This window comes from Arachis ipaensis, chromosome B10 (assembly GCF_059453495.1).
Source record: "Arachis ipaensis isolate K30076 ecotype BB chromosome B10, ASM5945349v1, whole genome shotgun sequence".
In the NCBI taxonomy this organism is placed as follows: Eukaryota; Viridiplantae; Streptophyta; class Magnoliopsida; order Fabales; family Fabaceae; genus Arachis; species Arachis ipaensis.
Window position 1 is genome coordinate 18,022,834 of NC_142435.1, and position 16,778 is coordinate 18,039,611.

General features: G+C 39.6%; 1 protein-coding gene and 1 non-coding gene across 2 annotated transcripts; one reads left to right on the forward strand and one right to left on the reverse strand.

The window, feature by feature from the left end:
* Positions 1-1,884: 1,884 nt before the first annotated feature.
* On the reverse strand, positions 1,885-2,490 carry LOC148579295 (uncharacterized). The gene has a single exon (XM_088489413.1). It carries the CDS (start codon positions 2,488-2,490, stop codon positions 1,885-1,887), a length of 606 nt encoding a protein of 201 aa, XP_088345539.1.
* Positions 2,491-15,913: 13,423 nt separating this feature from the next.
* On the forward strand, positions 15,914-16,021 carry LOC148579296 (small nucleolar RNA R71). The gene has a single exon (XR_015896792.1). It is a non-coding gene; the product is annotated as a small nucleolar RNA R71 (small nucleolar RNA).
* The last annotated feature ends 757 nt before the right edge of the window (positions 16,022-16,778 follow it).

Below are 16,778 nucleotides of genomic sequence, written 5' to 3' on the forward strand. Positions count from 1 at the left end.
GGGATCCCTGTCAGAAACTATAGTTGTAGGCACTCCGTGAAGTCTCCCTTATATACAGGTGTGCTAACTCCTCAAGAGTATAGTTCATTTGAATGGGTAGAAAATGAGCCGACTTCATCATCCGGTCCACAATTATCCAGACAGCATCAAAACCGGTTCTAGTCCTTGGTAGCCCTGACACAAAATCCATCACAATGCTCTCCCACTTCCATTGCGGAATCTCTAAGGGCTGCAACGTCCTGGAGGGTCTTTGATGTTCAATCTTCACCTTTTGACAAGTTAAACACTTCTAGACATATTCCACCACATCATTCTTCATATCAGGCCACCAGAACATAGACTTTAGATCATTATATATCTTCGTACTCCCAGGGTGGATTGAAAATCCGCTTTTGTGCGCTTCCTTCAATATATATTGTCGCAAAGTTCCTACATCCGGCACATGATCCTACCCTTGAACCTCCATAATCCATCTTGATCCTCGGATACTCTCCACTGCTTTTCTTGCTCAATAGCCGGCAACACCTTCGATAACGCATCATCGTTTTGATGAGCCTTCAGGAGTTCGGATCTAAAATAATTTGAGATCTGCAGTTGGCTCAAACACAAAGTTCTAACCACTTCTTGAACGTCGATTTTAGACTCTCGAATGCCTTGAACAACTCCTCCTCTCGTAGCATCATCCAAAAAGCATACAACGATTTCCGACTTAACGCATCCGCTACAACATTCGCCTTCCCCGGATGGTAACTCAACTTAAAGTCGTAATCCTTGAGTAACTCCTTCCACCTCCTTTGCCTTATGTTGAGCTCTTTTTAGTCAAAGAGGTATTTCAAGCTCTTGTGATCAAAGAAAACTTGGAATTTAACTCCATAGAGGTAATTCCTCCACACCTTCAATGCAAACACAACCGCAGCAAGTTCTAGGTCGTGCGTCGGGTAATTAACCTCGTGAGGTCTCAATTGCCGTGAGGCATAAGCCACCACCTTCCGGTGCTGCATCAGCACGCACCCTAGACCCTTCAGTGAGGCATCACAATACTCCTCAAAAGGTTCATTTGGTTTAGGTAATACCAACATAGGCGTAGTAGTTAACTTTTGCTTCAACGCTTGGAAACTCTCCTCACACTCTGAATTCCAAACAAATGGCATGTCCTTGCAGGTTAACTTCGTCAATGGTAAAGCCAATTGTGAGAATCCTTTGATGAATCTCCGATAGTAGCCAGCTAATCCCAGAAAACTCCGTATCTCGGTAACTGAGGTCGGTCACTTCTATTCTATCACTGCTTCCACCTTGCAAGATCTACTGTTGTCCCCTTTTTACTCACCACGTGACCTAAAAACTTCATTTCACTCTTCCAGAACTCGCATTTAGATAGTTTCGCATAGAGTTTTTTTTCCTTTAGTATCTGCAACACGGTCCTCAAGTGCTCTACATGATCCTCTTTAGTCTTGGAATAAACCAATATGTCATCAATGAAGACAATAACGAATTTATCCAGAAACGGGCAGAAAATCCGGTTCATGTGATCCATAAACACTGCAGGGGCGTTAGTCAACCCAAAAGACATTACAGTGTACTTGTAGTGACCATAACGAATCCTAAAAGCGGTCTTAGGGATGTCCTCATCTCTTACTCTTATCTGGTGATAACCGGATCACAAATCAATCTTGGAGAAGACTCCGGCTCCTTGTAACTGATCCATGAGGACGTCAATCCTTGGCAGTGGATACTTATTCTTTATTGTGACCTTGTTCAGTTTCCTGTAATCCACACAAAGCCGCATACTTCCGTCTTTCTTCTTCACCAATAACACCGGCGCTCCCCAAGGAGAAACACTCGGTCAGATAAAATTCTTGCCCAGAAGATCCTCGAGTTGAGATTTCAGCTCGGCCATCCTAGCGGCGACATCCTATAGGGAGCAATCGAGATTGGCCTTGTTCCCGGCTCCAATTCAATCGCAAATTCAACCTCTTGATGAGGCGGAAATTCCTTAATGTCATCAGGAAATACTTCAGGAAACTCACATACAACAAAAATCTGTTCTAAGTTTTGATCATCACCCGAGACGCCCGCGGTTAACAACAGAATGCCTTGACATTCAGCCCCAGAACAATTCACTATCATGGAATTCAAATAGTAGTTATTTACCACAACCGGCCCTTCCGTATCTTTCGATATGAAGTACACTGATTTCGCGGAACAGTCGAGTAAAACGTGGTTCTTGGACAACCAGTCCAACCCCAAGATAAGATCAAGACCTACCATCGGCAAACAGACTAAATTGTGCACAAAGTCACGCTGCTTAACCCTAAAGGAAACTTGTGGACATCCAAGCCTAGTTACCATGGCTTCATGGGTGGCATTATACACCTTCAGGTCATAACCTAACGTTACAATCTTCAACTCTAACTCACTAGCCTTCTCAAATGCAATGAATGAATGCGATGCTCCAGAATCAAACAAGGCATTTAAAACTTGACCTGCCATTTCACATTTACCTCGAATAAGTGTCTCGGCCCCTATAGCTAAAGTAGTGAACACCCGTCTAGGCTGCTGTGCTCTCCCGGCACCCTGTGTCTGCTTCTCTGGATAGTTGGAGGCTTTATGCCTCGGGTTCCCACATGAGTAGCATAGACCCCAACCGGAACACCAGAATGGTAACTCCCACATCTAGTGCATGCCTGTTCATTCAAAGGTTGTTTCCCAAATCTTCTCCCCGAAGCATTGTTGTTGTTGTTATTGGGCCTTCTGAAGCTGTTCTGACCTTGAGTCCTCTGTGGTGCAAAATCTCTCCGCTTGAAAGGCGGGCCTCTAGGAGTAAAACTCTTCCCTCGGTTCAGTGGGAGTGATCTCTTCTGGCTTCCTCTTTTTGCAGCTGCCTTCTTCACACACTCCTCGGCAACTCTGCTTTTGTTTACTAACTCGGAGAAAGTCTTGATCTCCATAGGCCCTACGGAACTATAGATGTCACTTCGGAGTCCTCCTTCGTACTTGATACATTTCCACTCCTCAAAGTCCCCTGGAGCTCGTTGACACATACGGGAGAATCTAAACAACTCCTCAAACTTGTCTGTATACTCAGATACAGACATCGTATCCTACTTCAGCTACAGTAGTTCGAGTTCCTTGGCCGTCCTAGCGGAGGTTGGAAAGTACTTCTTGTAGAATTCCTCCTGAAAGGTGTCCCAGGTGATAGGATCATCACCATGCTGTATGATACGTCGGGTTTCCTGCCACCAATGTGACGCTTCTCCAGTGAGCAAGTAAGTGGCAAACTCGACGCACTGCTCCTCAGGTACCAACTGCGCTTGCAGTGTGCGCTCCATAGCTTAGAACCAAGTGTCGGCTTTAGTTGGATTGGTAGTTCCCTTAAACTTTATCGGATTAACCTTTAGGAAGGTCGCCAACGTCATCTGACCTTGAGTTCCGTTTCCACTATTCTCCCAGTATGATCATTGTTATTCATCTGCTACCCGAGTGCCTCAGCGGTGGCCTGCATAGCAGCAACCATGTTCTGCAATGCAGCCATGAAGTTTATTGGATCATTCGGATTGAATTCCGGCTCATGAGTACCGGTACGTCCTCTCGCACGGCCCCGACTGCATCCACGAGGCGCCATCTGGTTCCTATACACACCAAATAATCGATATCAAGTTGATCAGTCTCAATATCGGAAGTCTAGTGCTTAAAGTCCCAAATGTATGCTCATGAACATTTATGTCAGTTATATCAATCAGATATCCTAATAGCACATAAACACAAACATAGAGAATGCACAAAAGCATAGTCAGTCCGTCCCTTAGGCTCTACAGAAACGAACTGCTCTGATACCATAATGTAACACCCTACCACACAGAGTCTTATGCTTAAGTCATAAAACAGAGATGGCGAGATTTTACGACCTCTAAAGGTAAAATTTAGTACGTATAGTATTGCAAAAATTTTCATAACTAGGAGCCTTTGAAGAAAAGTGGATAATTTAAAACCGATACATCGAAAATCGCAACACTACGATCGTTAACGTAAGTGAACAGCTAGAACTCAAGCTAAAGCGAAGAGATATACAAAAGAGTGCCAAAATACATATATCAAGACTCGGGGCTCGGCTTGCGAAGATAGCCGGTCCGAGCATACAGTATACATATATATATATATATATATATATATATATATATATATATATATATATATATATATATATATATATATAGTAAGGAAAACCCAAAAGACAACCCAAAAGACAATATACAAATCTTGCTTCTCCAAAACAACCTCTAAGAGGATTAAAAACAAAATACATATATAGAGGAGAATATAAGTATCTAAACAAGTATATAATGACCAAAATAAAATCTCAAGATACAAGGATCTCTGCCAAAAGGAAGTCTCCAGCATGCCTTAGCGAGGAGCCTCACGTCCTGCATCTGAAAACCACAAAAATTTGCATGGGTGAGAACCAGAGGTTCTCAGCATGGTAACGGTGCCCAAATATCTAACATGTAATGTACTGGGAATGCCGAAGGCAATCCTAGAACATCCAAATTATAATCAAAGCGTATAAACATAACTAAACCATAACAATTGTAAACAGGCAACTGACTTAAGGATCTTCGGTCTAACTATATGTCCCCTTTCCAAATCCTGCAAACCTCCCAATGCTCAGCTCGTAATCCTTCGTTGGTTGCGCATGCGCACAGGACGTGCTAGCGCTGCCACCAGTAGCCCTGTCTCTACGTGTACGTATGCACAAGTCTGTGCGTGTGCACAGGACCAAATTCTTGCATAGTGTGGGTGCGCACAGGGCTGTGTGTGCGCACACAAGCCAAAAATCACAAATTTTGCAGAAGTTGCAGAATTCATATTTTTCACCCAAACTTCCAACGATCATATCTCCTTCCACAAAATTCGGATTTTCACAAAATTTGAACCATTTAAAAGCTTATAAAGTTATCTTTCTATTGATGTAGAAATCATAAATTTTCGAAAACAATTGTTCAAGATATGATCCGTTGAAGTTCATCAAAATCTCAATTTTTCAAAACTTATAAACTCCCCATTTTCAAAGCGTACCTTTACCAAACTCATTCAAAAGCCAGCCAAACCCAAAGTTTCAATACCAAATACTCTTATCCACTCATTCAATCATCAACTCACCAATTTCCACCATATCTAACCAAATTTTAAGGCGACAATTCCCACATAAAAATCAACAATTCACACCTCAATCTCCAACAATATCCAATTCATCAATCACCATATATATATATATATATATATATATATATATATATATATATAACAAATTCATATTTTCAATTCATGCTCATCAACAAGAGCCTCAATGCTATCATCAATTCTACACATTGAACCATATCACACCCAATTTTCACACATGGTACCACATTTATCATCATTTCACAATTCACTAAATTCATATACAACAACACAATTCATATCAATCCATCCACAATCTTAATAATTCAACTCCTATCTTAGGGTCTCTAGCCTACGTTTTCACACCACATTACATTTTAGATACAGGAAACTGAAACCATACCTTGGCCGATTTCCGTTCCACCCAAAACACTCTCAAGTTCACTTTTCCTCAACTTCCAATGTCTCAATGCTTCACCAACAGATTTCCAAGCTTGGGATTCCACACCAAAGCTTTCCAAAACCACCAATCAACCTCCAAAACACACATATACAATGCCTAAGCCACCATATCATATAAAAACACAATAACTCAATCACTAAATCACAAAATCTTAAGTCTCTAGCTTAGGGTTGAGAATCTCACCTTACCCAAAGACCAAGGGAGCTAGAGAAAGCTTTCCCTTCAAGTTAATTTGATCCTATAACACCAAGGAGTTCACAAATTTCAACATTATGCTCAATAAACTCAAAATCAAGGGCAGATAATTCGAAGGGCCAGCTAAGACTTACCTCAAGATTACTTGGGTGGATTTTGTAGAGCTCGATGCTGCAGTCGCGTGGCCGCAAATGGTGCATCAATCGGAGCTCCGAATCAAAAGATATGATCAAATGAAATTGGAACAAGGGTTTGTGTTCTCTCCCTTTCCCTCTCTTTGTGTTCTGCGTGTGTGAGTGGCTTTTGGGAGGGAAGAGAGCTGAGCTCTCATTAATTAATGGGGCTTGGCTGGGCCCTTGGGCCAATTTGGGTCCAGTTGGTCCGGTTTGCCTCTTTCGGCCCAATTTTGGGCCGTTTTCCTTAAAATTGGTGTCGAAATTCTCGTTTTAAATTTTTCTACCATATTAAATCATAAAAACCTTATTTCTCACTCTCTAGAATATATTTTTAATTTATGGATTAATTAGCCATAAATTAACCGGATTTTACAACATTGTTCGATGGTATTCTTTTGATTGTTTGAGAATGATTAAATGTTTCATACATTACCTATTGTCATTACATTCATAAAGAAGCAAATCCTAGTTGTAATGAACCTATATAGTCTAAAAGGACTTTAGTATTAACTTCAGTTTTAAAATTCGTATGGTTCGAAAATTAGATTTCTAAAAACTGGTTTTGGAAATGTATATTTGGTAAAAAATTCTAGTCTTCGAAATTGGATTCCTAAAAGGTGGTTTTCAAACTTCCTTTTTGGTTAACAAATGTGGTTTTAAAAATGGAATTTCTCGGAAAACTTGATTTTTAATTTGGATATTAAAAATTTGGATATAAGACGGGTTGATATATAAAACTGGATTTAAATATTAAAACGGGTTTGACACAGGTTTTGAATTTTCCATGACTGTTTTAATCGATTTTCCCTTTTAATCTGGTTCCAGTTTAGTTTTATGAACCCCAAAACTGGTTCTGAAATGGATGCAGTTTGAAATTTTGAAAATCCAAACTATGCCCACCCCAAACTGTAGCATGTGTAGAACGGTGGGACAAGACAAGCTATGAATGAACTTCATAGACTGACGAAAATGACATTCCTGAATTCGTAAGAGAAGATAAGTAACATGAACACATAGTTATAGGTGTTCCTCCCTCATCTGAAAACTTATTTCCTTACAAACTATGCTTCAATTTTGAGAATAATGTTTTTTCAATTAATGACCCTTATATGTAACTATAGCCGGTTTTGGTTCTTGGTTTCCAAGTCTTTCCACTACAGCTGCACCACAATTTTCGGTCCCTCCGCATTCTTATGGTTCGTCCTACCCCTACGGAATCATGCAAATAGCAACTTAAAATCAAGTAGCTTCTCCAAATTTTGTGACGCAGCTCCATCTTCCTTCCTCTTCCACATCATCATGAATCGGTTCGTAATCGTCCTAATTATTGTTGTGTATGAAGTTGTTATCAAGTTTAACAAATTTTTCAAACGTAATTCTGTTCAATAGTATCTTAAAACAAGACAGAATATTCATTCACAATCCATTTCAGTTTGATTCATTCCTTTTCAAAATAAAATGTTAAAACAATGTCGAGAGACTACAAAATACAAACAGGGTACGGATTTTTCCTTGTCGTTTGTTAATAATTAATTGAGTAAGTGCTGCCCAATACAATAGGTGGCATCAACTTTTATAAAAGAAATATGGGAGGGGAGTTTAAAAACTTTAATATCGTTAGACCTACCAGCCGGGGATAGAGTAAAAGTGAAATGGAGCGAGAAAGAAGATGATAGCGTTTGTTTGAATGAAGGTCGTTGCGGAGTTGTTAAGTTATCAGTGTTAAAGCATTGTTATTTCGTTGTTTTTAGGTGTAACGGTGAATCTAAATATAAATTCGTGGTGATTCATAAGGGTGTTTGCGGTGTGGTTTGGTTCAGTTTTTTAAGAAAAACCTATCATATCCAATTTTATATTTGTAGTTCGGTTCGGTTTGGTTCGGTCTTTTTACTGAGACCATCCGAATCAAACCAAACCAATTAAAATCGGTTTGGTTTGGTTCGGTTTATTCAGTTTTTCAACTCAAAAAATGAATTCAGTTCCAGTTATTTCCCATGTACTAAAACTTTGTCCTATGTTATTTTCAACAAAAACATATGCAACAAAATAACAAGTTTAATTTCACAAAGTCATAAATACAGTCATACAACATAATAACTAACAAAAATCTTGATACAAGAAGTTCAACAACAAAAGAAATTATAAATACAACAATCGAAAAACATGAAAAGTTCAACCCAGTAAAAAGAAAAAAAAGTTGCTTCCATTAATTTGTACAGCAAAGCAGCCATATTTTGATGTTTCCTAGCAAGATTACAAAAAATTGTTCAGCAAACAAAGAACCTGAAATTAGAAATTAAGTTATAACAATTAATACCAAATAGGGTTGTATATTCAGGAAAAAATGAATGTTAAACAGTAATATGAATGCTTAACTAAACTAAAAATGTGCCTCTAAAAGGTATTCTCGATTCTCAATCTTCAAATTAGGGGAACAGAGCCATGCCTCAATTTTTGCATTATTTTTAAAATTAGAATCATAACAAGTTTCAGCAAATAAACACAGTTTACAAACAAAATCATTGAATACAACCAAACTGATTCCAAAGTCACTAACAAGTAATCAACTTGACTCAAATCATTAACAAAGTAGTAAAAACACAACAAATTAAAATCATCAACAATTTTGTAAAAATAGGGGTAGCAGAAGAGTAAAAATAGGGGACACAGAAGATGGAACAATAATCAACCTCACTCACAAAAATCAAGAAGCAAAAAAAAGAAGGCAAGAGACTGAATCAGAAATAGAACTAAACTAAATAAGAAATATAACCAATCTGATTTCAAAAATTTTCATGTAGGGCACTAATTCCATAAATTCTTCTTCTTTCACCTTTTCCTTTCGTGCATTAATATTGAATAAACAAGAAATTCAGAATCAACCCTAAACAAGAATTACCCTAAATCAAACATAACAAAAAATTCAGAATTAAAAAATAAAATCAAAATCAACAACTCAGCGATAGAATCAAGAACAAGCCAACCAAGTGTTCATCCCAAATTAGAATCAATAAGAATACTAAAACAGATTTAAAAAAATAGAATCAGAAAAAAAAAAAACAAACTTGAGGCTTAGGCTCCATTACAGACGATAGAGATGTTGCGACAGAGGGAGATGCTGCGACGGAGGCGACAAGGCTAGAAGAACTGGAAAACAAATTAAAATGAAGAATAAATTAAAAAAATTAATAATAGCAGTGAACCAAGAAAACAAAATTAAAATAAAAAACACCAATCAATAATCAAGAAGAAAATTATAACAAAAATAGAAAAGAAAAAAATGGCAGTTAGAGAATGAAAACTCAGAAAGAAAATCAAGAATAAACCTGTGTGACGGAAGACATGGCGGTTGGACTACGCTGCGCTGTGCTTCACGGAGGGCAATGGTGCGTGCTGGTGCGTGCTTGGTGCACGAAATTGTGATCTCAGGCAACGGCGCTAAAAACTCTGTACGCACGTCTTAATAAATCGTTTTTCATTCACAACTTCGATACAACTAACCAGCAAGTGCACTGGGTTGTCCAAGTAATAAACCTTACGTGAGTAAGGGTCGATCCCACGGAGATTGTCGGCTTGAAGCAAGCTATGGTCACCTTGTAAATCTCAGTCAGGCAGATATCAAATAGTTATGGAGTTTTCGAATAAACAGAAAATAAAGATAGAAATACTTATGTATATCATTGGTGAGAAGTTCAGATAAAGGTATAGAGATGCTTTCGTCCCTCTGAACTTCTGCTTTCCTACTGTCTTCATCCAATCAATCCTACTCCTTTCCATGGCTGGCTTTATGTAAGGACATCACCGTTATCAATGGATACTTTTTATCCTCTCTGGAAAATGGTCCGATGCGCTGTCACTGCATGGCTAATCGTCTGGAGGCATCACCCTTGTCAATGGCTGCATCCCATCCTCTTGTGAAAATGGTCCAAATGCTCTGTCACAGCACGGCTAATCATCTGAGGTTCTCGATCATACTGGAATAGGATTCACCCTCCTTTTGCGTCTGTCACTACGCCCAGCACTCGTGAGTTTGAAGTTCGTCACAGTCATTCAATCCCAGAGTCCTACTCGGAATACCACAGACAAGGTTTAGAATTTCCGGACTCTCATGAATGCCGCCATCAATCTAGCTTATACCACGAAGATTCTGATTAAGAGATCCAAGAGATACTCATTAAATATAAGGTGGAACGGAAGTGGTTGTCAGGCACGCGTTCGTGGGGGAATGATGATGATTGTCACGTTCATCACATTCAGGTTGAAGTGCGAATGAATATCTTAGAAGCGGAATAAGTTGAATTGAATAGAAAAATAGTAGTACTTTGCATTAATTTATGAGGAACAGCAGAGCTCCACACCTTAATCTATGGAGTGCAGAAACTCTACTATTGAAAAATACATAAGTGAATATAGGGTAAGCATGGCCGAGTGGCCAGCCTCCCATGGAGGTCTAGAGATCTCAAAATGATCAAAAGATGTCTCATACAATAGTAAAAAGTCCTATTTATACTAAACTAGTTACTAGGGTTTACAGAAGTAAGTAATTGATGCATAAATCCACTTCCGGGGCCCCCTTGGTGTGTGCTTGGGCTGAGCTTGAATGTTACACGTGTAGAGGTCAATCTTGGAGTTGAACGCCAGTTTGTAACGTATTTCTGGCGTTCAACTCTGGCTTGTGACGTGTTTCTGGCGTTTAACTCCAGACAGCAGCGTAGAACTGGCGTTCAACTCCCTTTTACGTCATCTAAACTCGGCCAAAGTATGGACTATTATATATTTCTGGAAATCTCTGGATGTCTACTTTCCAACACAATTGGAAGCACGCCATTTTGAGTTCTGTAGCTCCAGAAAATCTACTTTGAGTGCAGGGAGGTCAAAATCCAACAGCATCAGCAGTCCTTCTTCAACCTCTGAATTTGATTTTTGCTCAAGTCCCTCAATTTCAACCAGAAAATACCTGAAATTACAGAAAAATACACAAAATCATATTAAAGTCCATAAATGTGAATTTAACATAAAAAATAATGAAAATATCCCTAAAAGTAACTAGATTCTACTAAAAACATACTAAAAACAATGCCAAAAAGCGTATAAATTATCCGCTCATCACAACACCAAACTTAAATTGTTGCTTGTCCCCAAGCAACTGAAAATCAAATAGGATAAAAAGAAGAGAATATACTATAAATTTCAAACTATCAATGAAACATAGCTCCAATCAAATGAGCGGGACTTGTAGCTTTTTGCCTCTTGAATAGTTTTGGCATCTCACTTTATCCATTGAAGTTCAGAATGATTGGCATCTATAGGAACTCAGAGTTCAGATAGTGTTATTGATTCTCCTAGTTCAGTATGATGATTCTTGAACACAGCTATTTTATGAGTCTTGGCCGTGGCCCTAAGAACTTTGTTTTCCAGTATTACCACCGGATACATAAATGCCACAGACACATAATTGGGTGAACCTTTTCAGATTGTGACTCAGCTTTGCTAAAGTCCCCAATTAGAGGTGTCCAGGGTTCTTAAGCACACTCTGTTTTTGCTTTGGACCTTGACTTTAACCGCTCAGTCTCAAGTTTTCACTTGACACCTTCACGCCACAAGCACAAGGTTAGGGACAGCTTGGTTTAGCCGCTTAGGCCAGGATTTTATTCCTTTAGGCCCTCCTATCCACTGATGCTCAAAGCCTTGGGATCCTTTTTATTTACCCTTGCCTTTTGGTTTTAAGGGTTATTGGCTTTTTGCTCTTGCCTCTTGGTTTTAAGAGCTTTTGGCTTTTTCTGCTTGCTTTTTCTTTTTATTTTATTTTTTTTGCCTATTTTTTTTCTGCAAGCTTTGTTCTTTGCTGCTTTTTCTTGCTTCAAGAATCATTTTTATGATTTTTCAGATTATCAAATAACATGTCTCCTTGTCATCATTCTTTCAAGAGCCAACATATTTAACATTCTTAAACAACAACTTCAAAAGACATATGCACTGTTCAAGCATTCATTCAGAAAACAAAAAGTATTGTCACCACATCAATATAATTAAACTAAGTTCAAGGATAAATTTGAAACTCATGTACTTCTTGTTCTTTTGAATTAAAACATTTTTCATTTAAGAGAGGTGATGGATTCATAGGACATTCATAACTTTAGGACATAGTTACTAAATACTAATGATCATGTAATGAAGACACAAACATAGATAAGAACTTAACATAGAAAACGAAAAACAGAGAATGTAAGAACAAGGAATGAGTCCACCTTAGTGATTGTGGCATTTCCTTCTTGAGGAACCAATGATGTCCTTGAGCTATTCTATGTCTCTTCCTTGTCTTTGTTGCTCCTCCCTCATTGCTTTTTGATCTTTTCTAATTTCATGAAGGATGATGGAGTGCTCTTGATGTTCCACCCTTAGTTGTCCCATGTTGGAACTTAGTTCTCCTAGGGAGGTGTTGATTTGCTCCCAATAGTTTTGTGGAGGAAAATGCATTTGAGGCATCTCCGGGATCTCATGGTGATGAGCTTCATGCGTCTCTTGAGATCCATGAATGGGCTCTCTTGCTTGCTCCATCCTTTTCTTAGTGATGGGCTTCTCTTCCTCAATGGGAATGTCTCCTTCTATGAAAGCTCCAGCTGAGTAACATAGATGGCAAATAAGATGTGGAAAAGCTAGCCTTGCCCAAGGAGAGGGCTTTTCGGCTATTTTGTAGAGTTCAAGGGAGATGACTTCATGAACTTCTACTTCCTCTCCAATCATGATGCTATGGATCATGATGGCCCGATCCACAGTAACTTCAGATCGGTTGCTAGTGGGGATGATGGAGCGTTGGATACTCCAACCATCCTCTAGCCACAGGCTTGAGGTCCAGTCTTCTTAATTGAACCAGCTTGCCTTTGGAGTCAATCTTCCATTGAGCTCCTTCCACACATATATCCATGAGGACTTGGTCCAACCTTTGATTAAAGTTGACCCTTCTAGTGTAGGGGCGTGCATCTCCTTGCATCATAGGCAAGTTAAACGCCAACCTCACATTTTTCGGACTAAAATCTAAGTATTTCCCCCGAACCATTGTAATATAATTCTTTGGGTTTGGGTTCTTACTTTGATCATGGTTCTTAGTGATCCATGCATTGGCATAGAACTCTTGAACCATTAGGATGCCGACTTGTTGGATGGGGTTTATTAGAACTTCCCAACCTCTTCTTTGGATTTCATTTCGGATCTCCGGATACTCATTTCTCTTGAGTTTGAAAGGGACCTCAGGGATCACCTTCTTCTTGACCACAACATCATAGAAGTGGTCTTGATGAGCTTTAGAGATGAATCTTTCCATCTCCCATGACTCGGAGGTAAAAGCTTTTGTCTTCCCTTTCCCTTTTCTAGAGGATTCTCCGGTCTTAGGTGCCATCAATGGTAATAGAAAAACAAAAAGCTTATGCTTTTACCACACTAAACTTAGAATATTGCTCGCCCTCGAGCAAGAAAAGAAAGAATAGATGAAGAAGAAGAAGAAAATATGGAAGAGAGGGTTGTGTTGTGTGGAAATGAGAAAGAATGGAGGGCTATATATAGGAAAGGGAGGGGATAAGGTTCGGCCATAAGGGTGGGTTTTGGGTGGGAAATTGAGTTTGAATTTTGAAGGTAGGTGGGGTTTATGAGGTAGGTTTATGGGGAAGAGTGGATGGATGTGAGTGGTGAAGTAGTGATAGGGGAGAGAGATTGAGGTGATTGGTGAAGAGTTTTGGGGAAGAGTGTTTATGGAATTGTGTGAAAGAGGGGTGAGAAGAAGTGAGTGGAGGTAGGTAGGGATCCTGTGGGGTCCACAGATCCTGAGGTGTTCAAGGATTTACAACCTTGCACCAAATTAGGCATGCAAAATGCCCTTGCACACAACTCTGGGCGTTCAGCGCCAGATTGGTGCTTGTTATGGGCGTTGAACGCCAGAACCATGCTTGTTCTGGGCGTTCAGCGCCAGCTCTTCTCCAGGGTGCAATTCTAGCGTTCAAACGCCCAGATACTGCCCATTTTGGGCGTTCAGCGCCAGAACCATGCTCTGTTCTGGCGTTGAACGCCAGCCAGATGCTTCTTACTGGCGTTTAAACGCCAGTGAGATCCTCCTCCAGGGTGTGATTTTTCTTCTGCTGTTTTTGTTTCCGTTCTCAATTTTTTTGATTTATTTTGTGACTCCACATGATCATGTACCTATAAAGACATATAACTAATAAAAATATAGTTAAATAAAAATTAGGTTGCCTCCCAACAAGCGTTTCTTTAATGTCAATAGCTTGACAGTGGGCTCTCATGGAGCCTCACAGATGTTCAGAACATTGTTGAGACTCCCCAACACCAAACTTAGAGTTTGACTGTGGGGGCTCTGGTTGACTCTGTTTTGAGAGAAGCTTATTGTGCCCTTTTTCCATGTTTACAGAAGGATGACCTTGAGTTTTCAACACAAAGGAGTCCTCATTCAATTGAAGGACTAGTTCATCTCTGTCAACATCAATCACAGCTCTTGCTGTGGCTAGGAAGGGTCTTCCAAGGATGATGGATTCATCCACATCCTTCCCAGTATCTAGGACTATGAAATCAGCAGGGATGTAAAGGCCTTCAACCTTTACTAACACGTCCTCTACTTGTCCATAAGCCTATTTTCTTGAATTGTCTGCCATCTCTAATGAGATTTTAGCAGTTTGCACCCCAAAGATTCTCAGTTTCTCTATTACAGAGAGGGGCATGAGGTTTATCCCTGAACCAAGGTCACACAGAGCTTTTTCAAAGATCATGGTGCCTATGGTACAAGGTATTAGGAACTTTCCAGGATCCTGTTTCTTCTGAGGCAATGTCAGTTGATCCAGATCACTTAGTTTATTGGTGAACAAGGGAGGTTCATCTTCCCAAGTCTCAATACCAAATAATTTGGCATTCAGCTTCATGATTGCACCAAGGTACTTGGTAACTTGCTCTTCAGTAACATCCTCATTCTCTTCAGAAGAGGAATACTCATCAGAGCTCATGAATGGCATAAGGAGGTTTAATGGAATCTCTATGGTCTCTAAATGAGTCTCAGATTCCTTTGGTTCCTCAGAGGGGAACTCCTTATTGATCACTGGACGTCCCAGGAGGTCTTCCCCCTTGGGATTCACGTCCTCCTCTCCCTCTTTGGGTTCGGCCATTTTGGTTATGTCAATAGCCTTGCACTCTCTCTTTGGATTTTCTTCTGTATTGCTTGGGAGAGTATAGGGAGGGATTTCAGTGATCCTTTTACTCAGCTGGCCCACTTGTAATTCCAAATTTCTAATGGAAGACCTTGTTTCATTCATGAAACTTACAATGGCCTTGGACAGATCAGAGACTAAGTTTGCTAAATTAGAGGTATTTTGTTCAGAGTTCTCTGTCTGTTGTTGAGAAGATGATGGAAAAGGTTTACTATTGTTAAACCTGTTTCTTCCACCATTATTAAAGCCTTGTTGAGGCTTTTGTTGATCCTTCCATAAGAGATTTGGGTAATTTCTCCATGAGGGATTATAGGTGTTTCCATATGGTTCACCCATGTAATTCACCTCTGCTATTGCAGGGTTTTCAGGATCATAAGCTTCTTCTTCAGAAGATGCCTCTTGAGTACTGTTGGATGCAGCTTGCATTCCATTCAGACTCTGAGAAATCATATTGACTTGCTGAGTAATATTTTATTCTGAGCCAATATGGCATTCAGAGTATCAATTTCAAGAACTCCCTTCTTCTGAGGCGTCCCATTGCTCACAGGATTCCTCTCAGAAGTGTACATGAACTGGTTATTAGCAACTATGTCAATGAGTTCTTGAGCTTCTGCAGGCATTTTCTTTAGGTGAATGGATCCACCTGTAGAAGTATCCAATGACATCTTAGCTAATTCAGACAGACCATCATAGAATATATCCAGGATGGTCCATTCTGAAAGCATGTCAGAAGGACACTTTTTGGTCAGTTGCTTGTATCTTTCCCAAGCTTCATAGAGGGATTCACCTTCTTTCTGTCTGAAGGTTTGAACATCCACTCTAAGCTTGCTCAGCTTTTGAGGAGGAAAGAACTTAGCTAAGAAAGCCGTGACCAGCTTATCCCAAGAGTTCAGGCTATCTTTGGGTTGAGAGTCCAACCACACTCTAGCTCTGTCTCTTACCGCAAAAGGGAAAAGCATGAGCCTGTAGACTTCAGGATCTACTCCATTAGTCTTAACAGTATCACAGATCTACAAGAATTCAGTTAAGAACTGAAAAGGATCTTCAGATGGAAGTCCATGAAACTTGCAGTTCTACTGCATCAGAGAAACTAGCTGAGGTTTCAGCTCAAAATTGTTTGCTCCAATGGTAGGGATGGAGATGCTCCTTCCATGTAAATTGGAATTTGGTACAGTAAAGTCACCAAGCATCCTCCTTGCATTATTATTATTTTCGGCTGCCATCTCCTCTTCCTGTTCGAAAATTTCTGAAAGGTGCTTGCTGGATTGTTGTAATTTAGCTTCTCTTAGTTTCCTTTTCAGAGTCTTTTCAGGTTCTGGATCTGCTTCAACAAGAATATTCTTGTCCTTGCTCCTGCTCATATGAAAAAGAGGGGACAGAAAAATAATAATAATAGAGATCCTTTTTGCCCAAGCATAGAGGTTCCCTTATGTGAGTAGAAGAAAAGAAGAAGAGGAAATCTGAACTCAGAGAGAGAGGGTTCGGATTTTTGATGAGATGAAGTGTTAGTAGATGAATAAATAAATAGAAGGAGATGAGAGAGAAAGAGGATTTTCGAAAATTATTTTTGAAAAAGAGTTAGTG

What these genes read in the sequence shown, in the direction of transcription:
- LOC148579295 (XM_088489413.1), bottom strand. Translation starts at nt 2,490, where the DNA reads ATGGCAGGTCAAGTTTTAAATGCCTTGTTTGATTCTGGAGCATCGCAT.